This window comes from Bos indicus, chromosome 11 (genome assembly GCF_029378745.1).
Source record: "Bos indicus isolate NIAB-ARS_2022 breed Sahiwal x Tharparkar chromosome 11, NIAB-ARS_B.indTharparkar_mat_pri_1.0, whole genome shotgun sequence".
In the NCBI taxonomy this organism is placed as follows: Eukaryota; Metazoa; Chordata; class Mammalia; order Artiodactyla; family Bovidae; genus Bos; species Bos indicus.
The window spans coordinates 106,205,165-106,228,911 of record NC_091770.1 but is presented as its reverse complement, the minus strand read 5'-3'; the positions used below and the strand labels follow the sequence as shown (position 1 = coordinate 106,228,911).

The following is a 23,747-nucleotide window of genomic DNA, read 5'->3' as shown; positions in this document are numbered from 1 at the left end:
TGGTTCAGTCAAAGAGGTAAGGCCTTCAGCTGGCTCACATGAGAAGTGTCCACTCCTTGGCCCACCTTTTGGGATTTTGCCAGTCCTGAGTTCATCAAAAATTTCTTCCATATTCTGAGGTGGCAGATCCTGTAGTAGTTGTCATGAATTGAACCATTGGTTCATTTATACAGATCCCTAAACACTCCATTCATGGTCAACAAAAGAGTCCGAAATGCACTACTTGGATGCAATCTCAAAAACAACAGAATGATCTCTGTTCGTTTCCAAGGCAAACCATTCAGTATCACAGTAATCCAAGTCTATGCCCCAACCAGTAACGCTGAAGAAGCTGAAGTTGAATGGTTCTATGAAGACCTACAAGACCTTTTAGAACTAACACCCAAAAAAGATGTCCTTTTCATTATAGGTGACTGGAATGCAAAAGTAGGAAGTCAAGAAACACTTGGAGTAACAGGCAAATTTGGCCTTGGAATACGGAATGAAGCAGGGCAAAGACTAATAGAGTTTCGCCAAGAAAATGCACTGGTCATAACAAACACCCTCTTCCAACAACACAAGAGAAGACTCTATACATGGACATCACCAGATGGTCAACACCGAAATCAGATTGATTATATTCTTTGCAGCCAAAGATGGAGAAGCTCTATACAGTCAGCAAAAACAAGACCAGGAGCTGACTGTGGCTCAGATCATGAACTCCTTATTGCCAAATTCACACTTAAATTGAAGAAAGTAGGGAAAACCACTAGACCATTCAGGTATGACCTAAATCAAATCCCTTATGATTATACAGTGGAAGTGAGAAATAGATTTAAGGATCTAGATCTGATAGATTGAGTGCCTGATGAGCTATGGAATGAGGTTCATGACATTGTACAGGAGACAGGGATCAAGACCATCCCCATGGAAAAGAAATGCAAAAAAGCAAAATGGCTGTCTTAAGAGGCCTTACAAATAGCTGTGAAAAGAAGAGAAGCGAAAAGCAAAGGAGAAAAGGAAAGATTTAAACATCTGAACGCAGAGTTCCAAAGAATAGCAAGAAGAGATAAGAAAGCCTTCTTCAGTGATCAATGCAAAGAAATAGAGGAAAACAACAGAATGAGAAAGACTAGAGATCTCTTCAAGAAAATCAGAGATACCAAGGGAACATTTCATGCAAAGATGGGCTCGATAAAGGACAGAAATGGTATGGACCTAACAGAAGCAGAAGATATTAAGAAGAGATGGCAAGAATACACAGAAGAACTGTACAAAAAAGATCTTCATGACCCAGATAATCATGATGGTGTGATCACTGACCTAGAGCCAGACATCCTGGAATGTGAAGTCAAGTGAGCCTTAGAAAGCATCACTACGAACAAGGCTAGTGGAGGTGATGGAATTCCAGTTGAGCTATTTCAAATCCTGAAAGATGATGCTGTGAAAGTGCTGCACTCAATATGCCAGCACATTTGGAAAACTCAGCAGTGGCCACAGGACTGGAAAAGGTCAGTTTTCATTCCAATCCCAAAGAAAGGCAATGCCAAAGAATGCTCAAACTACTGCACAATTGCACTCATCTCACACTCTAGTAAAGTAATGCTTAAAATTCTCTACGCCAGGCTTCAGCAATATGTGAACCATGAACTAACTTCCTGATGTTCAAGCTGGTTTTAGAAAAAGCAGAGGAACCAGAGATCAAATTGCCAACATCTGCTGGATCATGGAAAAAGCAAGAGAATTCCAGAAAAACATCTATTTCTGCTTTATTGACTATGCCAAAGCCTTTGACTGTGTGGATCACAATAAACTGTGGAATATTCTGAAAGAGATGGAGATACCAGACCACCTGATCTGCCTCTTGAGAAATATGTATGCAGGTCAGGAAGCAACAGTTAGAACTGGACATGGAACAACAGACTGGTTCCAAATAGGAAAAGGAGTACGTCAAAGGTGTATATTGTCACCCTGTTTATTTAACTTATATGCAGAGTTAATCATGAGAAATGCTGGACTGGAAGAAAAACAAGCTGGAATCAAGATAGCCAGGAGAAATATCAATAACCTCAGATATGCAGATGACACCACCCTTATGGCAGAAAGTGAAGAGGAACTAAAAAGCCTCTTGATGAAGGTGAAAGTGGAGAGTGAAAAAGTTGGCTTAAAGCTCAACATTCAGAAAATGAAGATCATGGCATCCGGTCCCATCACTGCATGGGAAATAGATGGGGAAACAGTGGAAACAGTGTCAGACTTTATTTTTCCAGGCTCCAAAATCACTGCAGATGGTGACTGCAGCCATGAAATTAAAAGACGCTTACTCCTTGGAAGGAAAGTTATGACCAACCTAAATAGCATATTCAAAAGCAGAGACATTCCTTTGCCAACAAAGGTTCGTGTAGTCAAGGCTATGGTTTTTCCTGTGGTCATGTATGGATGTGAGAGTTGGACTGTGAAGAAGGCTGAGCGCCGAAGAATTGATGCTTTTGAACTGTGGTGTTGGAGAAGACTCTTGAGAGTCCCTTGGACCGCAAGGAGATCCAACCAGTCCATTCTGAAGGAGATCAGCCCTGGGATTTCTTTGGAAGGAATGATGCTAAAGCTGAAACTCCAGTCCTTTGGCCACCTCATGCAAAGAGTTGACTCATTGGAAAAGACTGTGATGCTGGGAGGGATTGGGGGCAGGAGGAGAAGGGGACGACAGAGGACGAGATGGCTGGATGGCATCACTGACTCGATGGACGTGAGTCTGAGTGAACTCCGGGAGTTGGTGATGGACAGGGAGGCCTGGCGTGCTGTGGTTCATGGGGTCGCAAAGAGTCAGACACGACTGAGCAACTGATCTGATCTAATCTGATCTGATCTGAAACACTCCATGGGGCCACAAAGAATCGGACACGACTGAGCGACTAAACTGAACTGAAACACTCCAGCTAAGCGTGAAAAGTTTGCCATGAAGTTGCCCCCCTGCCTTTCTGCTGAGCATTCCTGAGTGATCGTCAGGATGTTGGTAGAGTTTGGAAGTGTGCGAGGTGGAGTAGTGCAGCCATGAATATGAGACTTCCAGTTGGCTTGCGATTATACGTTGTATGAGAAGTTGCCGATTCACATGCTCTCCCTGGAGGCACTTGTGAAACCTCTACGCCTGGTCGTAGTGGAGCTGAGCAGCCACCCCTTCTGTCTTCAGGCTGGAAGCAGAGCTGCTGCTCTTTGCCCCTCTGGGTAGTTTTCTATAGTTGCTTCTGTCCTTTGCTAGTTTTATGGTGTGAAACACAGTGGAGCATCTGGGTTATTCTCAGGAGTGCCTCTGGGCAGACTGAAGGCCCCTCCAGCTCCATTCTGCACAGCTGTCTTATGCAAATTCCTTCATGCCTTCCCCACTGGGTGGTGAGGCTGGCTTTGTGGGCCAAAGCACCTTGGAGAGAAATGCGGAGGGCCAAGCTGAGGGGCTTTGGAGTGCAAAATCTCAAGTTTGAGCTCTTTGGAGGAAAAGACACACTGGAGCACGGCTGCCCTTGACACGGCCTGTCCGCCTCCGCGACACGGGCTGCGCGGGGGCTCACATCACTCCTACTGCCATGGGGCCCCTCAGAGGGTGGGCACTGACCTGTAGTGGTCAGCTGCACGCGTGTCTTATTTTCAGGTTTCAGGCTATAAGTAGTTTTAACTGTAAGAAAATAATTAAGGTATTCAGCTGGAAGCTAACTCCTTGCTGCCTGCCTCTGTTGAATTATGTGCTTAAATCACAGTTGCTGGCTGAGGGGTGATCTCTAGACCAAGCCTCCTGGGTCCTTGGTTTGTTTGCCTGGTGGTAGGTGACCAGGCTTCCCACCATAGACACTCAGTGAGCCCTGGGCTGCACAAGGTTGCCCCGTCCCCAGCCACGTGAACTTCCCACCTGTTGGGCCCTGGGTGGACCTGACCCAGGACGGCTCCTGCATGTCCTTCCAGCTTTTAGATCACAGTGTTGTCGGGGCACAGGTCTCATGTGTAGCTTTGTCTGAGTGACCTGAGGAGATAATCAGAAAGGACATGCTTTCATCCAGCCTCCTCCGGGGGGCCTCCATGTCATCGGCCTGGCAGGCCTTCCCAAGACGGGAAGCCTTTGGCCCAGATGGGAGGGCTTCTGGACTGTGACCTGTGCCAGGTTTGAACAAGTTCAAAGGTATTTTTCTGGGTCACCCTGAGATGAAGTTCCTATCCTAAATCACCAGCATTGCATGCTTTCCTTTCTCCTTTAATCCAGTGGGAAAAAATAGGTCAAAATGCTGTCATTTATACTGAGAAGAACTGCGTTTGGTTCCCATAGCCTTTTCGTTAGGCCCACCAGCTCTCTCAGGCAGATCCTCCTGGTGCTGACAAGACACAAGGCTGAAGGCCAGGCTGGGCCTCCCTGTTCCTCTTAGTCACCCTTGTCTTCCTGCTCTCGTTCTGCGTGTCGACAGGGTGCAGCCTCTGCCCCGCGTGACCAGTGGTGGGTGGCGGTTTGCCTGGCCCCACCATGGGTGGCTCTCCTCTGCTTCCCAGGCGCAGGACGGCACTGAGGTGACGGTCAAAGAGGTTCTGGCTGGAGACAGCGTCCACAGCCTCCTCAGCATTCTGGACGTCATCACCGTGAGTATCTCTTCTCCCCCAGTCTGCCCGCACTCACTAGACGGCAGGTCCCTCGGCGCCCCGGCCAGCTCTCCAGTGACAGGAGGGTCACCCTAGTGGGTGGGGGGTGTGCCTGGAGTGGCCTGGGAGCGCCTCTGACTAAGTGTCTGAGGGGAGCTCGGTGTTGGCTTATGGGTTTTGGTGTCTCTTAAATGATCGGTTTTTGGACTGAGGAGCATGTGCATGGGCTCCACGCGTCACGTGCATATAACGTCACAGGATGAAGGCCACTTCTCCTGTCCTCAGGCCCTAAGGCCCCTTCCCAGGAGAGGCCCTTTCTGGATCTTCTGTGCTAACGTGTGTCCTTCAGTGATTTCTTCAGCTTTTGTGCTGTTCATCAATGCAGTGAATGGTCTTGTGTGGACACTGTTGCCTGTGTTTGAAGGCCAGTCTGTAGGGCAAATCCTTAGGAGACTCACTGGATCCAAGGGACCTGCCTCCCACCACAGAGACTGAACCGCCAGACCTATGAGGGCACCTCACCCGCTGGTGAGCTGTCTCGTAGCTGATGTTCGCTAGTTGTCTCACTGTATCTCACTGTTCGCTGAACCCGAGGTAGGCAAGGTGCAAGCGGGGAAGCTGAAAGAAGATGTTTTGATTTTCTTTTTAGCTGTGTACTGAGGCAACTTGTACTTCGGTTTCTCCAGACCCTGCACAGAGGGGTCTCTGGGGCAGGTCAGCAGAACCGTGGCAGGGGTGCCTCTGTGCGGGCCCAGGAGTCTAGGAGCCTGTGTGATGCTGACCGTGGATGGATCCCTGGCGGGTGTCCTCCAAGCCAGCCCTAAGTTGTTCTGCATGACGAGGGGGGACAGGCTCCAAATGGAGACCTCAGGGGTGTCCACTGTGCTCAGCATGCCCCTGTCAGACCAGTACACTTGCTTCGAGCTGTTTGGGGGCCGGGGGTGGAGATACGCATGGGGCTCCGGGTCTCTGTCTGCCCCCAGGACCTGACCTGCCTTTAGCACATGCTTGGCCAGGGCTGAGAGGGACACCACCCACTCTGAGCAAACCTACCTGCTTCCTGCCTGGGGGCAGCTCCTGCCTGGAACCTTGTGCTGGGAGAGGGCACTGGGTGTGCCCGTTGGGCCATAGGAGGGTGCTTCTGTAGTGTTCTGGCTTGAGTGTCTGAGTCTGTGAGGTGTGCTGTAGGCCTGCGAGGTCTAGACAGGCTATCCGTCGTATGGAGGCTCCTGGATAAGAATGAGAGAGGGGCGGGGAGGCTCCTGTCTTACCTCTTGGTCTGCTACTGATCCCGATCCTGTTGTGATTTCGGGGCTGAGCACCCTCTGTGGCAGCTCCGTGGGCTGTGTGCTGAGAGCAGGGCCGGCTGCGGCTGTCTCCCAGCCGCTGCGGCCCCCTCGGCCCGGGTCCCCGCGGGCTGCTGTCGTGTCCACACAGTGCCCCCGGGGCAGAGAGCCGGGAGGCGGGTGTTTGGAAAAAACAAGTGTGTACTGGGTTAAATGGTCATTTGGAAGGACATCATTTTTGCCTCACCAAATGTGTATTTGTGATTTAAAATTCTTTTTATTTGTTCTTATCAAAATAACCTGAACAAATTCCAGAAATGGTTTTGATGTTTTGTGAAGCGCAGTTGTCTGTCCCACCACCTCCCCCAAGAAAGGCCACTTCTAGCTCTTTCGGTCTGCTGGCTACAGCTGCGGCTCTTGCTGTTTTATGATTCTCCTGTCTCGATTTTGTTTTGACTTGCCGCTGTAGAAAATGCCCTGCTTGCCTCACCATCCTGCTCCTCTCATCCCACCTTGTGGGCGTCGTTGGCAGCTGAGCCTGTGGAGCCTGGGTTAACAGTTGCCTCACTTTTGTCGCTTAGTTTTCTGTGCGTGGCATGCACCGCTGCCCTTGTCCAGGGCTCCGTGAGTCGGGCAGCGACCTCCAGGTCCGCAGGCTCTGTCCCCCTGTGAACTTCCGGGCCACTCGGTCCAGCCCCTGCCCCGGGCAGGGCTTCTTCCTTCCTGGGCAGGGCTCCCACCTCCTCTCCTGATCTGCCTGTTCAGGTGAAGCAGATCTGCTGTTGCTTCCTGAGAAGTGTGCAGGGAGGTTGGGTTTTGAAACCTTACAGACCTAGAATTGTCTTTATTCTGCACTCCCTTTCTCTTTCTATTGTGCTTTTAAGGAGATTTTGTTAACTTTATTTTCTAGATCTTCCATTGAAATTTTAATTTCTGTCATCATTTTTTTTAATAGAAGTCTAGTTGACTTAAGTGTTGTTTTACTTCCACACATACAGCAAACTGATTCAGCAATATGTATATTATGTATATACTTTTTCAGATTCTTTTCCATAATGGTTTATTACAGGGTATTGAATGTACTTTTCTGTGCTATAGAGCAGGTCCTTGTTGGTTACCTATTTTAAATATGCTGTTGTTCAGTTGCTAAGTCACATCCAACTCTTTGTGACCCCATGGGCTGCAGCATGCCAGGATCCTCTGCCCTCCGCTATCTCCAGAAATTTGCTCAAATTCATGTCCATTGAGTCAGTGATGACATCCAACCATCTCATCCTCTGCCTCCCCCTTCTCCTCTTGCCCTCAATCATTCCCAGCATCAGGGTCTTTTCCAGTGAGTTGGCTCTTCACATCAGGTGACCCAAATATTGGAGCTTCAGTTTCAGCATCAGTTCTTCCAATGAATATTCAGGGTTGATTTTCTTTAGGATTGACTGGTTTGATCTCCCTGGAGTCCAAGGGACTCTCAAGAGTCTTCTCCAGCACGACAGTTCAAAAGCATCAATTTTTTGGTGCCCAGCCATCTTTATGGTTTAACTCTCACATCCATACCTGACTGCTGGAAAACCATAGCTTTGACTATATGAGCCTTTGTTGACAAAGTGATGTCTCTCTGCTTTTCTTTCAAGGAGCAAGCATCTTTTAATTTCATGGCTGTAGTCACTGTCCACAGTGATTTTGGAGCCCAAGAAAATAAAATCTGCCACTGCTTCCGCTTTTTCACCCATCTATTCACCATGAAGTGATGGAACCAAATGCCATGATCTTAGGTTTTTGAGTGTTGAGTTTTAAGCCAGCTTTTTCACTCTCCTCTTTCACTCCCATCAAGAGGCTCTTTAGTATCTCTTCACTTTCTGTTGTTAAGTGTGCTATCATCTGCATATCTGAGGTTATTGATATTTCTCCCAGAAATCCTGAATCCAGCTTTTGGTTCTTGCAGTCCAGCATTTTGAATGATGTACTCTACATATAAGTTAAATAAGCAGGGTGACAATATATAGCCTTGAGATACTCCTGTCCCAATTAGGAACCAGTCCATTGTTCCATATCTGGTTCTAACTGTTGCTTTTTGACCTGCATACAGGTTTCTCAGGGGACAGATACGGTGGTCTGGTATTACCATCTCTCTAAAAATTTTCCACAGTTTGTTGTGATCCACACAGTCGAAGGCTTTAGCATAGTCCGTGAAGCAGAAGTAGATGTTTTTCTGGAACTTTCTTGCTTTCTCCATTTTCCAACGAATGTTGACAATTTAATTTCTGGTTCCTCTGCCTTCAAAACCCAGCTTGAACGTCTAGGAGTTCTCAGTTCATATACTGCTGAAGCCTGGCTTGAAGAATTTTGAGCATAATTTTGTTAGCATGTGAAATGAGCCCAATTGCAAGGTAGTTTGAACATTTTTTGACATTGCCCTTCTTTGGGATTGAAATGAAAACTGACCTTTTCCAGTCCTGTGGTCACTATTGAGTTTTCCAAACTTGCTGGCATATTGAGTGCAGCACTTTCACAGTACCATCTTTTAGAACTTGAAATAGCTCAACTGGAATTCCATCACCTCCACCAGCTTTGTTCATAGTGGTGCTGCCGAAGGCCCACTTGACCTCACACTCTATGATGTCCAGCTCTAGGTGAGTGACCACACCACTGTTTATCTGGGTCATTAAGACTTTTTTTTATATAGTTCTTCTGTGTATTCTTGCCACCTTTTCTTAATCTTTTCTGCTTCTTTTAGGTCTTTACTGTTTCTGTCCTTCATTGTGGCCTTCTTTGCATGAAACGTTCTCTTGGTATCTCTAATTTTCATGAAGAGATCTCTAGTCTTTCCTATTCTATTATTTTCCTCTATTTCTTTGCACTGATCACTGAGGAAGGCTTTCTTATCTCTCCTTGCTGTTCTTTGGAACTCTGCATTCAGACGGGTATATCTTTCCCTTTCTCCCTTGCCTTTCGATTCTTTTCTTAGCTATTTGTATACTCTCCTCAGACAACCACTTTGCCTTCTTGCATTTCTTTTTATTTGGAATGGGTTTGGTCCCTGCCTCCTGTTGAGTTCAGTTCAGTCGCTCAGTTGTGTCTGACTCTTTGTGACCCCATGGACTGCAGCACGCCAGGCCTCCCTGTCTTATTATCACCAACTCCTGGAGCTTGCTCAAACTCATGTCCATTGAGTTGGTGTTGCCATCCAACCATCTCACCCTCTGTCGTCCTCTTCTCCTGCCCTCAATTTTTCTCAGCATCAGGGTCTTTTCAAATGAGTCAGCTCTTTGCATCAGGTGGCCAAAGTATTGGAGTTTCAGCTTCAACGTAAGTCCTTCCAGTGAACACCAGGACTGATCTCCTTTAGGATGGACAATGTCACGAACCTCCCTATAGTTCTTCAGGCACTCTGTCTACCAGATCTAACTCCTTGAATCTATCCGTCACCTCCGCTGTACAGTCATAAGGGATTTGATTTAGATCATACCTGAATGGTAGTGATTTTCCCTAAGGAGCTCATGATCTGAGCCACAGTCATCTCCCTGTCTTGTTTTTGCTGACTGACTCTATACAGCTTCTCCATCTTCAGCTGCAGAGAATGTAATCAATCTGATTTCAGTATTGCCCATCTGGTGGTGTCCATGTGTAGAGTCATCTCTTAGGTTGTTGGGAAAGGATTTGTTATGACCAGTGTGTTCTCCTGATCAAACTTGTTAACCTTTGCCCTGCTTCATTTTGTACTCCAAGACCAAACTTGCCTGTTATTCCAGGTATCTCTTGACTTCCTACTTTTGCATTCCAGTCCTCTATGACGAAAAGGAAATCTTTTTTTTTTTTGGTGTTAGTTCTAGACGGTCTTGTAGGCCTTCATGGAACTGGTCAATTGCAGCTTCTTTGGCTTCAGTGGTTGGGATATACCCAACCACTGAAGTTGGATTTGTATTTGTGGTATTTACAAATACCACAGTTGGATTACTGTGATGTTGAATGGTTTGCTTTGAAAACGAACAATCATTCTGTGGTATTTTAAATATAGTAGTATGTATATGTTACTCCCAAACTCCTAACCCCTCCGCCTTTTCCCTTTTCCATGTCTGTGCATCTGTTTCTGTTTGTAAATAAGCCCATTGGTGTCATTTTTTTGATTTCACATGTAAGTGATGCCATACGATATTTGTCTTTCCCCCTCTGAGTTCCTTCACTTAGCATGGTCTTCTCTAGGTTCATCTGTGTTGCTGCTAATGGCATTGTTTTGCCCTTTCTTATGACTGAGTAATACTCTGTCTGTGTGTGTGTGTGAATACCGCACACTCCACATCTTCTGTAGCCGTTCATCTGCTGATGGACATTTAGGCTTCCCATGTCTTGGCTGCTGTGAACACTGGGGTGTGTATGTCTTTGCTAACCAGAGTTATCTCCAGATCTTTGGCCAAGAGTGGGATTACTGGATCATATGGTAGCTCTATTTTAGTTTTTAAGGAACCTCCATATGGTTCTCCATGGCAGCTGCACACTCGCATCCCCACCGACAGTGTGGGAGCGCCTGCACACTCGCATCCCCACCGACAGTGATACGGTTCCCCATGGCGCCTGCACAGTCGCCTCCCCACCAAAAGTGTGGGGCTCCCTTTCTCCTGTCGTCATGTTTTTTATTTCGAGAGCTTTTTTTTTCCTCTCAATATTTTTTTTACCGATGAAGTAAGACGAGATTTTCTTTGCTCCCTGTGTCACCACTGGCTATTCTGAGTTTCTTGACTCTGCTTGTTTGCTTCCCTCTCTCAGATCTGGGCCTGTCGTGTTACCAACAGTCCAGTTATGTGAGAGGGAAATCCACCTCTGACCTGGCTACACAGCCAGTGCGTGTGAACTGTGGAAATGTGTGGTGCTCGTTTATCTTGTACGTGGAGTCTTGCACCTTTTGAACACTTTCCTCCAGTCCCACTGCCCCATTGTTTTAATTTTTACAAATGTGTTATGAAACATTTCAGATATATACAAAAGCACAATGCAGGAAGCGGGTGTGTCAGCTGTCAGCAGGTGAGACAGTGATGGCCCTGTAGCTCAGGGTGGCTGTAAGCTCTCAGTACCTTTCCGCTTCTCTCCACCCTTTCCTAGGAGGCAGCTGCTTTTCTGACTTGCCCTGATATTCTACAGAGTGTGGTGTAACTGCCGTGACCAGCTCTCCGGCGGGGTCGTGCTCTGCACAGTTCTGCAGCGCCCTGGTCTGTGGGGGTTACCATCCCTCCATGGAGACGTGTTGTTCCAGTTCCGTTGTCTGCTCGCTACCCTTTGATCTGCTCGTTGTTCGCTGACGAGCTTTTGTGACTATTTCCCATGGTGGCCAGTGCCACAGGAGACATTTGTAGACATGTGTAGGTGTGTGCCACGCCTGTGCACACTCCTGCAGCTGTCTCACCTGTGCTTTTAAGGTTTCTTGGTGAGGTTGAGGGCAGTATTTTCCTAAGTAAACAAGTCCGTTTGAGTTGCTTTTAGTGTCAGCTGTTGAGTTGTCATTTTCTCTTCCCACCCTGCCCTTAAACACACAGACATACTCACAGATACAGACACACATACGCTTTTCTCCCTGATTCTGGAACTGATGAGAGTTGCTGTCTGTTAGCGTTTGTGGGGGTGGGGTTGTGGGGATGTCCGCCCCTGTTTCCCCCGGGGTCTCCTGGCTGCTTGGCTCCCTGGTGAGTGCGAGACATGCCGCCAGCACGGGTCTTGTAGAGCTGGCCTGGAGACGGAGTGAGGTCGCGTCTGAGTGCGACCCTCACCCCTGTCAGCCCACGCGGAGCGCGCCTGCTCCCCACAGAGCAGCCAGTGCTGCGTGCGCATCGAGGGCCGAGCCGTGACCTGGCTTGGCCTCTGCCGCTGCCTCCCGGGGCCTCTGGAGCTGGCCCCAAGGTCCTGTGTTGGACGCCTGGCAGGTGGCTGCTCTGTGTTGCTTACGGCTCCTGCTTCTTGTGGTGTGGTCATGGATCTTTTATGGATCAACCTCCTCTCTTTTTCTTATTGTTTTGAACTCAAAACTTTTTGGTTTTTATGGGTTTTTAAAAATTGAATTATAGTTAGTTGATTTACAACGTTGCGTTAGTTTTAGCTGTGCAACAAAGTGACCCAGTTATACGTGTGTGTCCCTTTTTCTAGATGCCTTTTCCTCGTAGGTTATTGCAGCCTTTTGAGTATTGCTCCCTGGGCCGCAGAGTAGGACATTGCTTTATCTGTTTTGTACATAGGAGTGTGTCCGTGTTAACCCCAAGCCCCTGCTGTCCCCCTCCCCCATTTCCCCTTCTGCAATCGTAAGTTTGTTTTCTATGTCTATCTGTTTTCTGTGAGTCTGTTTCTGTTTTGTAAACAAGTTCATTCGTATCATTAAAAAAGAAATCCCACATATGTGTGGGATTCATCCACATGATAAAGTCCGTGATATTTGTCTCTGACTGACTTTACCTAGTAATCCCTGGTCCGTCCATGTTGCCGCAAGGCATTGCTTCACTCCTGTTTTGTGGCTGAGCAGATTCCACTGTGGGCTTCCCGGGGGGCTCGGTGGTAAAGAATCAGCCTGCCAAGCAGGAGACACAGGTTCGCTCCCTGGTCTGGGAAAGTCCTCTGGACAAGGAAATGGCAACTCACTCTGGTATTCTTGCCTGGGAAATCCCATGGGCAGAGGAGCCTGGCAGACTGCACTCCTGGGGTTTCAAAGAGCTGGGCATGACCTGGTGACTAGGCAACAACAGCAGTGCCCGCTGTGCGTGTGTACCCACAGCCTCATCCACTCGCTTGTTGATGGCTGCTGAGGCTGCGTCTGTGGCCTAACTATTGTGAAGAGTGATGCTGTCAACATTGGGGTGCATGTATCTTTTTGAGTTTTGGCTTCTCTGGATTCGTACAGGGACAGCCTTCTCTGTATAAAGGATCTGAAGCAGGCAGAAAGGACTTCAAGGCAGAAGTGATATAACTAAGCCCAGAACACACCGAGGACCCCTTGAGCCAGAGCCCAGTGTTCCCGACCAGCAGGGCTGTCTGGAGGAAGGGGCATTTTCCATGTTCACTCATGGACAGTCACGTCAGGAGACTGGACATTCACTCGGTTTTATCTGTGTGAGTTCTTGTTTGCAGGGCCTTGCATACGAGTAAAGCAGGGCTGTCCAACAGCAGCAACAGTGAGCCTGACCACACGGGTGTGCTGCTCTCTGTGGCAGTTCATCAGGCTTCTTCATTCTGGCTTCCAAAGAAGAGAGACATTGAGATTTTATTTTTAATAAGAATGAAATAGAATTCCAGTTCTGCTGTGGCAGAATGATGCTACCATAGCCTCTCGCTCCTGCTGATTACAACAGGAACTCTGGGTAGAATGCAAAGCAGGTACCCAGGAAGCTAAAAATAAAAGTGGGTAGATCGCAGGTGGGAATTGAAAACAGGAAAAGCAGCCCAAGAATGGTCAGTTCCCTGGGTTTCCTCCTCTGTCTCAGTACTCTGCCTCAGAGCAGCCCAGTCTTGGGCTCTCTCAGTATGGGAGAGAGTGTGCATGGGTCTTGAGAGTCTCAGGGCAGACAGAGAGCAGCATGGCACAGGCCAGGCACGGCCATGAGAACCAGGCTAAGATGAGCCTCAGCCTCAGCCCAGGTTTCAGACTGAGGGGCGTTGGTGCCAGCGGAGCCAAGCACTTGAGGCATCACCCAAAAATCAGAGATGCTGGCACCCAGCCCCACACAGCAGTGGGATGAGGCAGGAAGTAAGACAGAACTTGTGGTTTGAACCCAGTCAGCTTGCTAAAAATGTCAACATTCCCCAGAAAATTGGAGCCTAACCCTAGATCAGATCAGATCAGATCAGTCGCTCAGTCGTGTCCGACTCTTTGTGACCCCATGAATCGCAGCACGCCAGGCCTCCCTGTCCATCACCAACTCCCAGAGTTCACTGAGACGTCCATTGAGTCAGTGATGCCATCCAGCCATCTCATCCTCTGTCGTCCCCTTCTCCTCCTGCCCCCAATCCCTCCCAGCATCAGAGTCTTTTCCAATGAGTCAACTCTTCGCATGAGGTGGCCAAAGTACTGGAGTTTCAGCTTTAGCATCATTCCTTCCAAAGAAATCCCAGGGCTGATCTCCTTCAGAATGGACTGGTTGGATCTCCTTGCAGTCCAAGGGACTCTCAAGAGTCTTTTCCAACACCACAGTTCAAAAGCATCAATTCTTCGGCGCTCAGCCTTCTTCACAGTCCAACTCTCACATCCATACATGACCACAGGAAAAACCCTAGATACATCAGTAATAATGTTGTCATCAATTAATCATCAATTAAATGGTGATCAGTGTAGATAGAAATACCAATATCCAGCACATGCTGGTTTTATAAAACTACTATAGCTATAAAAACTTAAGTAGATTAAAAAGAAAACAATATGATAGACTATATCATGAAAACTCAAAACCGAAAGGCTGCATTAATGTTAGACAAAGTAGACTTCAGACCACAGAATGTTTCTGGGGTGAGGTACACCACTCACCAAGAAGATAGAGCAACCCCAAATGTGTGTTCTCCTAAGAATGGAATTTCAAAAGTGGAGCAGAAACTTATAGATGTGAAAGGAGAAATGGATCCCTAGTTATAGCTGATGACTTCACTCTTTCAGTAATCAGTAGGATAGGTAGACAGAAAGTCTACAGAGATGTAGAAAATCTAAACAGCACCATCAGCCTCCTTGCTTAATTAAGTGAACATTTATTGAACACTCATCCCAACACTAGCAAGTACATTCCTTTCATGTGGACATGGGGCACCCGTAATACATACTGTTAATATATTGAGTCTTAAAGCAAATGGTAGTAAATGTCAGCAAATTTGGAAAACAGTAGTGACCGAAGGACTGGAAAAGGTCAGTTTTCATTCCAGTCCCAAAGAAAGGCAACGCCAAAGAATGTTCAAACTACCCTACAATTGTGCTTATTTCACACACTAGGAAGGTAATGCTCAAAATCCTTCGAGCTAGGCTTCAACAGTACATGAATCGAGAACTTCCAGATGTGCAAGCTTTATTTAGAAAAGGCAGAGGAACCAGAGATTAAATTGCCAACATCCGTTGGATCATAGAAAAAGGGAATTCCAGAAAAACATCTCCTTCTCCCTCATTGGCTGTGCTAAAGCTTTGACTGTGTGGATCACAACAAACTGTGGAAAAATTCTTAGATAGGAATACCAGACTACCTTTCCTGCCTTCTGAGAAACCTGTGTGCAGGTCAAAAAGCAACAGTTAGAACCAGACATGGAACAGCAGACTGGTTCCAAATTGGGAAAGGAGTACATCAAGGCTGTATGTTGTTACCCTGCTTATTTAACTTATATGGAGAGTACATCATGTGAAATCCTGGGCTGGATGAATCACAACCTGGAATCAAGATTGCTGGGAGAAGTACTAACAGTGTCAGATATGCAGATGACACCACTCAAATGGCAGAAAGTGAGGAGGAACTAAAGAGCCTCTTGATAAAAGTGAAAGAGGAGAGTGAAAAAGCTGGCTTAAAACTCAGCATTCAAAAAACTAAGATCATGGCATCCAGTCTCACCACATCATGGCAAATAGAAGGGGAAAAGTGGAATCAGTGACATATTTTCTTTTCCTGGGCTCCAAAATCACTGTGGATGATGACTGCAGCCATGAAGACATGCAGACACTTGCTCCTTGGAAGAAAAGCTATGACAAATCTAGACAGCGTATTAAAAAGCACAGACATCACTTTGCCAACAAAGGTCCGTGTAACCAAAACTCTGGTTTCTCCAGTGGTCATGTACCAATCTGGGCTTCCCTGGTAGCTCAGCTGGTAAAGGATCTGTCTGCGATGTAGGAGACCCCTGTTCAATTCCTGGGTCGGAAAGATTCCCTGGAGAAGGGAACAGCTATCCACTCCAGTATTCTGACGTGGAGAATTCCATGGACTGCATAGTCCCTGGGGTCGCAAAGAGCTGGACACGACTGAGCAACTTTCACTTTCATGTACCAATACGGGAATTGGTCCATAAAGAAGGCTGAGTGCCAAAGAACCAATGCATTTGAACTGTGGTACTGGAGAAGACTTTTGAGAGCAAGTGTCTTGGATAGCAAGGAGCTCAAACTAGTCAATCCTAAAGGGAATCAACCTTGAGTATTCATTGGAAGGACTGTTGCTGAAACTGAAGCTCGAATACTTTGGCCACCTGATGCAAAGAGCTGACTCATTGGAAAAGACCCTGATGCTGGGAAAGACTGAGTGTGGGAGGAGAAGGGGCGACAGAGGACGAGGTGGCTGGATGTCATCAGTGGACTTGACTGGCTCAGTGGACTGGAGTGAGCAGACGCCAGGAGGTAGTGAAGGGCGGGGACCAGGCAGGCTGCCGTCCACGGGGTCGAGAAGTGTCGGAGCTTCAGCATCAGTCCTTCCAGTGAATACTCAGGGTTGATTTCCTTTAAGATTGACTGGTTTGATCTCCTTGCAGTCCGAGGGACTCTCAAGAGTCTTTTACAGTTGGAAAGCATCAGTTCTTCCATGCTCAGCCTTATGGCCGGAGGACAGGTAGAGGCAAATTCCCAGCCAAGATGCAGGCAGAGGCCTCTTCGTCTCTCGGGTAACTGACTTGGGTGGTAACTGACATGGTGGTAGGTGTGAGCGCCCCCCTTACAGGTCAGCCCCCACTCCAACTCCAACTTTAGCTGCGGTTTTGGTAAATAATTCCACAGTATTTAGCAAGGAAAATGAAAACTTTGTTCACACAAAATCCGGTATGGAAATATTCATATTAGTTTTATCTGTAATTGCCAATACTGGGAACGATCCAAATGTCCTTCACCTGCTGGATGCATAGGGCTTCCCAGGTGGCTCAATGGGTAAACAATATGCCTGTAAGGTAAGAGACACAGGCAGTTGTGAGTTTGATTTCCAGTTCAGGAAGATCCCCTGTAGCAGGACATGGCAGTCCACTCCAGTATTCTTGCCTGAGAACCCTGTGGACAGAGAATCTGGCGGGCTACAGTCCATGAGGCTGCAGAGTCAGATGTGACTGAAGCGACTGAGCATGCAAGCATGCATATGCTAGGTGCGTGAGGAAACTGATGCAGCCGTAGAACAGGCTGGTTCTCATCAGCAAACAGCACAGACTCCTGGTATACCAACAGCATGATGACCCTCAAGTGTGTTGTCTCAGTGGAAGGAGCCTGGCCCTGTGTGATTCCGCTTATGTGATACTTTGACAAAGGAAAACATCAGTTCAGAAAAAATCTAGTGGTTGCCTGGAAGCGGCACTCAGAGGAGAGGTGGTGGCAGGACTCAGAACTGCAAGCCAGAAAGGGCCAAGGTCACTGCCCAGGAATGATAACAGACCGAAAAAGTCAGCTTTGCTGTCGAGCACCCGCCAGTTCCCAAGTGGCGCCCAGTCGGTCCTTGGCCACCTGCAGCTGCGCTGGTGGCCAGGCAGGGCTCCGCAGGCTCGTTGGGTGGGTGATCCTGGCTCCAAGTGGCCTTGCCAGAGGCCTAGGAGAGCGGGGAGCTGAGAGCTGTGATGCTTGAGGCTGCATGAGGTCTAGGGGGACCAGGCTCTGCGTCTTGGGGCCGGCCGGCGCGGGCTGACTGGGGCTGTCGTTGCAGGGCCACGCCGCGCCGTACAAAACTGTGTCCGCCCGCGCTGCCGTCCCCTCCACCATCCTCCGGCTCCCGGCTACAGCTTTTCAAGGAGTGTTTGAGAGATACCCTGAAACGCTGGTGAGGGTGGTGCAGGTGAGCCACTTTTCCAGGCAGTCTGTCTGGTGCCCTGGCCGTCTCAGGGAGGGGCCCAGGGTCGAGGCCCTGAGTATCTCATCATCGGTTTACTGAGTCCCGGGGCCACAAGACAGGTCCACAGTAGTGGAAGTGACTTCACTGGCAGGACTGAGTGCTGGCGACATGGGGTTCAGGGTGAGTGTCGGAAGAACTAAGATTTTTTTAAAAAAACTTGTAATACATATTTTGCTGTAAAAATTAATATTGATAGCTTCAATGAGGTCTTCAGATTGCCTACCATGTCCCAAAAGAACTCTTGTTATTATTAAATGTCTTGAAGTATTTTAGAAACTTGCAGAAGCAATGCAGGTTCCTTCTGGCCCGTGCCCACACCTTGCGTGCGGGTTGGGTTGTCTCCACCAGGGGCTCTCCGGCCCGCGAGGTCGGCTCAGCCCTTGGGGAGGCCCATCCCGCTCAGCTGGCCCGTCTCTCTGCAGATCATCATGGTGCGGCTGCAGAGGGTCACCTTTCTGGCTCTGCACAACTACCTGGGCCTGACCACGGAGCTCTTCAATCCCGTGAGTGTGCCGCCACCCACCACGGGTCCGCGGGACAGCCGCTTCTGCCTCAAGGGGCGGGCCAGCACGCAGGCCGGGGTGGGGTCTCCTGGGGCCCAGTGCTGAGCCTGTCCCGCCCGTTGGGTCTTGGGGGCTTCCTGGGGACGCACTGCCTGTCTGTGGGCCCCGTGCCCACACGGTTGCCCTCCAGGAGGGCCTGTGGTTTGGCCGAACTCCGCTTCTCTGCTCCCCCTGCTCTGTGCACGTGGCTGCCCTTCCAGCTCCTCACCCGACCTGCACCTAGACGACCCCCACCAGCGGAGTTGTGCCCCCTGCCTGCCCCTTGCCCTGGGCCCCTCCTGAGGGCCCCTGGGGCAGCGTGCCCTGCCCTCGACCCTGCCTCAGTTGAGGCCAATGGATTGAGCTGATGGCTTTGGGGTGGGAGAAGCTGCTTCGCCCCCTCAGTTCTGGTGAGCGGTAAGCATGACGTGGGGGCCAGGGGGTCCCAGAGCCTCGTGAGCCACACTCCGGCGGGCCCGTGGGCCTGCAGGCTGAGCGGGTGTTCACTTGGCCTCCACACCGCACTTGGGAACGCTCCCGGTTCTCACATCTCCCTTTGCTGATACGTCAGGGCGTAGCCTATGTTTCCCGCGTTATGTCTCATCTTAATGAAGTGTATTAAGGTTCTGACAGTTTTGACCACTGTTTAAACATGATGGAGTTGGCAGGACAACAGCAAGCTGGGCCTTTCTTGCCTTAAACCCTCCTCTTTCTGCGTCGCCGGTGCCCTGGTTGGTTACTGCCTCCCTTCCAGTTGCCGAAGCCTGGTGTCTCCCCGCTCACAGGATGCTGCCCCAGGAGCGCTCCTGAGGCAGCCCTGCCTTTCCCCATCTCAGGAGAGCCAGGCCATCCCGCTCGTGTCTGTGGCCAGCGTGACTGCCGGGAAGGCCAAGAAGCCGACGTGCTGCAATCTGGAGGAGAGGCCGCCTCGGCCCCAGGAGCCCTGCGGCCCAGGTCCTGCCCGCCCCGGGGCCAGCCTCCTGCCCTCGGGTCACCACCTGTCCCCCCCAACACACATCCTGCCCACCCACTCCTCCTAGGAGGAAACCAGCGGGCCCCCAGCTGTGCCCTCTGAGCGCTCAGGGAGTGTGGGTTTGAGTAAGGAAACTGTTGGCTGGCCTCGTCTCCTGGGAGGCCCCTCTGGGATGATGGTGCCGTACAGGCACACTGACTGCTCTGGGCCCTACCCGTTTATGAATGAGGAGCGGGGGCTGGGGGGGCAGACTGGCCAGGCTCTTCGGGGGTGCTCAGAGCTGGGCGGCAGACCTGGGAGGGCAGCCGGGGCTGGCGCTCACTTGCCACTTGCCTGAGCAGGTGGGCACGGGTGATGGGCCAGACAGGTGCGGGGGCAGGTGGCAGGGTCCACCGGGGGCTGTCCCCAGGCCTCCAGGCGTGTGGTCTGTGCGCTCTGGGAACAGAGACCTTGCCTCATGCTGGCTCCTCCCAGCAGATCGTGGGGGCAGCCGCGCCACAGTCTGTGGCCCTCTGCCCAAGAGGAGCCACTCCGTCCTGCTACCTTCTGTCTACGAAGAGGTGGCGGCTGAGCTCAGCCAGGCCCAGGCTGGCATCCAGGCCTCTTCGGCTCCTGCAGGTAAAGGACCCTCTGACCCACCCAGATGGCCAGCGTGCTCTGGGTCCAGGGGCCCCTGCACCTGCGTCCTGGCCTCCGTGGGAAGCCTCAGTGGCCCTGCATCCCTCCCTCAGCCTCGTGTCCAGGGTGTTTCCCCGGCTGGGCCCTGCACAGCCCTGCTGTAATCGCTGACTGCTGCCCTCCCTTTGCCCCTGAGCCGGGCTGTGCTAGCAGGCTGCTGCCTCCACTGTCACCTTGGTGCCCCAGCCATCGCTCAGCTTCCCTCCCCACGAGGTGCCCGCACCGGCCCTCTCTGCTGTCTGCTTTGTCTTCGTGTCGGGTCTCGGTTGCAGAGAGGGTTCATTGCGACCTCTGGTGAGCAGTGAGCTCTCTCCCCTCTCCCGGGCACCTCCCTGCTGGGGACCTCGCTGCGACCTCAGCTGGCCGATGAGGCCTGCAGCGCGTGATTGCCCTCTGTGTGTCCCGGCCGTGGGACGCTGATGGTGCCCCCGAGGATGGCTCTGTCCTGTCTTCCCTTGTGTTTCCTGGGTTGCTGGCAGCTTTACTCGCCTCCTGGTGTGTTGGAGAGCTGTTTGGGTTCCTCTTTAAGAACTGTCTGTTTATACTCTTTGCCCATTTTCTGCGGGTTTCCTGAATTTGTTTTGTTGGTTTGCATAAATTTTTCGTATGCTCCAGATAGAGATCTCCCATCAGTTTTAACGTCCACATGCCTTCTCCCGGCCTCTGTTTTTGGGACAGAGACCCTCGGTGTCCGTATCTGGAAACCAGCTGTTGCCCTGTGGCTGTGTTCTGGGCCTCACTTGCTTCTCCTTCTTATTGGATATAAACACACTTTTCTGGATTCTTGTCTGGTGGCTTTTCAGTTTCACTTCCCATGTGGAAGTCTTTCTTTCCTCATGGTTCCCTCTTACGTTATATTCAGGGTAGGAAATTTAGCTTTTTTTACCCAGCCCCATTCACAAAACAATCTTTCACTTTTCTGATGCGTTTTCCTAGGGCTATCTTCATTCGGTATCACCCTTCCTTTCTGTATCTACATAGAATTTTTTTTGGTCAACTGTCTTGAGGTAAAATTAACTTATCATAAAATTCACCCTTTTAATTATTTATTTTGGCCACGCCACATGGCTTGCAGGATCTTAGTTCCGAACCAGGGGGTCTGAACCTGTACCCTCTGCAGTGGAAGCGTGGAGTCCTAACCACTGGAATCCCTTTTAAAGTATACAATTTTAGTGGTTTTCAGTATTTTCACAAAGTTGAACATCAGCCTCCACTACCTAATTCCAACACATTTTCGTCACCTGGTAGAGAAACCCCCCACCCGTCAGCCATCACTTCCCGGCTCCTGGCTGCTCGCTACCCACCTGCTTTTGTCTGGGGATATGCTTGTCCTGGATGCTTCATTACTTGGAGCTACTGTTGAGGAATCTCTACGTTCTGTTTGTGTATTTATCTGTTTCTTCACAATTAGCAAATTATTCTTTATTTTCATAAACTGTTTATGGTTGTGTAAAGTGCATACAGAATGTGCAAGCCCTCGGGGACCCTGGATGAATTTGCTTAAACCGAGCTCCCCTGTGAGGCCAGCAGCCAGAAGGGACCCCGGTTGGGGACCCCACAGTTCCTTTCAGCAAAGTGCAGTTGTCATCCTGTGCCCTCGCATTCCCCTGACCTCTGAACCCTGAGACTGGCTTTGAGTCTGGCTTCTGCTCAGCCTGGTGTTTGTGGCCTCAAAGTGCCGTGTGGCAACACACCATTCTCAGTGTGAAGCGTTGTCTCACTGTGAACACACACGGTACCCGTGTGTCCGTGGGACATGTGTTATCTGTTTGTTTGGAACTGCCGAGTGACGAGGGCAGGTGTGCTGTGTTTAGCTTGGGAGGCGCTGCTGGGGGTTCCTAGTGCTCGCCTGTGACACAAGACAAAGACACCTCACCAGTGTCACAACACTGTCTGGTTGCTCCAGTCTGCACGGTCCAGGACGTGGCCACCTGCCACATGTGGTTGTTTGTATTTAAATTCCAGCAGTTTGGTTCTCAGCCCCACTCAGGTGCTCATTGGCCTCGTTTGCCGGAGAGTCAGCACACAGGCCACGCCGCTGGGGACCGTGCAGCTCAGAGGCCCCCGCGCTCCCAGGAAGCCTTCCTCTCTCACTCGGCGCCTGTGCGCGGCAGCCAGGCCTTGCTGTGGCTGCCGCCCCATCTTCCTGACGACCTGTGAATCTGAGGGTCTTCCATCTCCTTGGGGATAGGGTTTTTATTGCCTTTTGGCCTTTTTCACTTAGTTTACCTTTCATTTTCCTACTGATTTATAAGAGTTCTTTAGCTATTCTCTGTATGAGCTCTTTGTTGCATGTATGTATTAAAAATATTTTCTGCTCACTTTTCACTCTCTTAATAGTATTTTTTGATGAATAGAAATCTTTTAAGAATCCCATTGATCAAATTTTTTCTTCTGTGGTTAATATATTTTGTGTCCTGTCTAGGAAATCTGCCTGTAAGATTTGACATTTTATCTTTCATGTGAAAGTGAAAGTTGCTCGTGTCCGACTCTTTGCGACCCCATGGGATTCTCCAGGCCACAATACTGGAGTGGGTAGCCTTTCCCTTCTCCTGGGGAATCTTCCCAACCCTGGGATCAAACCCAGGTCTCCCACATTGCAGGTGGATTCTTTACCAGCTGAGCCACAAGGAAAGCCTTTTGAATACTGGAGTGGGTAGCCTATCCCTTCTCCAGCCAGTCTTCCCAACCCAGGAATCAAACCGGGGTCTCCTGCATTGCAGGCGGATTCTTTACCAACTGAGCTATGAGGGAAGCCTTTATCTTTCATACTCACCTAGAATTGAATCCTTTGTCTGAAGTGGGTAGGGTTGGGATATATTTCTTCTATGTGTTATCCATTTGCTCCACCATATAAAAAACATGTTTAGTGATTTTTTTTTTTCAGATAAAATAAATAACAGATAACTAAAAATAATAGCAATCCATATATAACAAAACCTGAGTGTGAAGTATCTAGTTCCATGAATATATCTAGTTAACATCCACGTAGGGACAGACTTACCTTTCCTGTGGTCTGTACAGATAATGCTCTCTTAGAGGACATGATTCTGGCAAAAATCTGAGATATACTCAGTCATCCCTTGGCTTCCACAGGGGATTGGTTAAAGAACCTGCAGTGGGTGCCAGGCCCAAGTCCCTCGTTTGAAGGGTGCAGTGCAGTCAGATGGCCTCAGGTGGGCCCTCAGGCTCCACATCCACAGACTTAACCAACTGCAGATCCAATTCCATAAACTGGCAAGCTATACTCAACATTTTAAAGTTTTATAGATTGTATGAGCAGAACAGCAGGTCAATGTAGAAATGTATGACTTTGCATATATGCATGTGTTTATCACGGGGAGCGTGGTTGGGTTTTATTTTTCAAATAGATACTGGTATCATAATGCTTTGACTTATTAATAATAAATAATAGTACAGCATATTGGTATGTATATAATGTTATTATAATAAAATACTATGAGTGCACAGTTTCTTAGGATGGACAAAAGTAGTTATTAACTGCTGTGTCTGTTTTAAACATTTCAGAACCTTATTAATATAAGAAAATCTCTGTACAGATTTAAATATTTTCCTATGAAACATAATATTTAAAAAATTAGTGGATATTGGTCTTTGTAGGGGGCTTCCCTGGTGGCTCAGATGGTAAAGAATCTGCCTGCAATACAGGAGACTCGGGTTCGATCCCTGGCTCAGGAAGATTCCCTGGAGAAGGGAATAGCTGGTTCCTGTTAATAATCCATTTTTTACTTTTTCATACAAGTACAAACTGCATTCATTTGCCCCGTGAAGGGTGGTACTGAGGCAAAGTGCTCTCAAACCGTAGGCAGACCCGCAGCTGCTCCTTCCCGCCTCCCGGGTCCCCCCAGCCCAGTGGGAGCGGACCGCC

At 49.2% G+C, this 23,747-nt stretch overlaps 1 protein-coding gene across 6 annotated transcripts in view; it reads left to right on the top strand.

Moving 5' to 3' along the window:
• The window catches only part of PNPLA7 (patatin like phospholipase domain containing 7), a 77,236-nt gene that overhangs the window by 7,403 nt on the left and 46,086 nt on the right, over positions 1 to 23,747 (top strand). For 4 of the 6 annotated variants that reach the window (XM_070799797.1, XM_070799796.1, XM_070799802.1 and 1 more), the window contains 5 exons: positions 4,510 to 4,596; positions 17,480 to 17,608; positions 18,088 to 18,168; positions 19,044 to 19,161; positions 19,658 to 19,798. In XM_070799797.1, the coding sequence (XP_070655898.1) occupies positions 4,510 to 4,596; positions 17,480 to 17,608; positions 18,088 to 18,168; positions 19,044 to 19,161; positions 19,658 to 19,798 (556 nt within the window). The remainder of the gene's footprint in view (positions 1 to 4,509; positions 4,597 to 17,479; positions 17,609 to 18,087; positions 18,169 to 19,043; positions 19,162 to 19,657; positions 19,799 to 23,747) is intronic. The other 2 variants (XM_070799798.1, XM_070799800.1) reach the window with 2 other exon arrangements.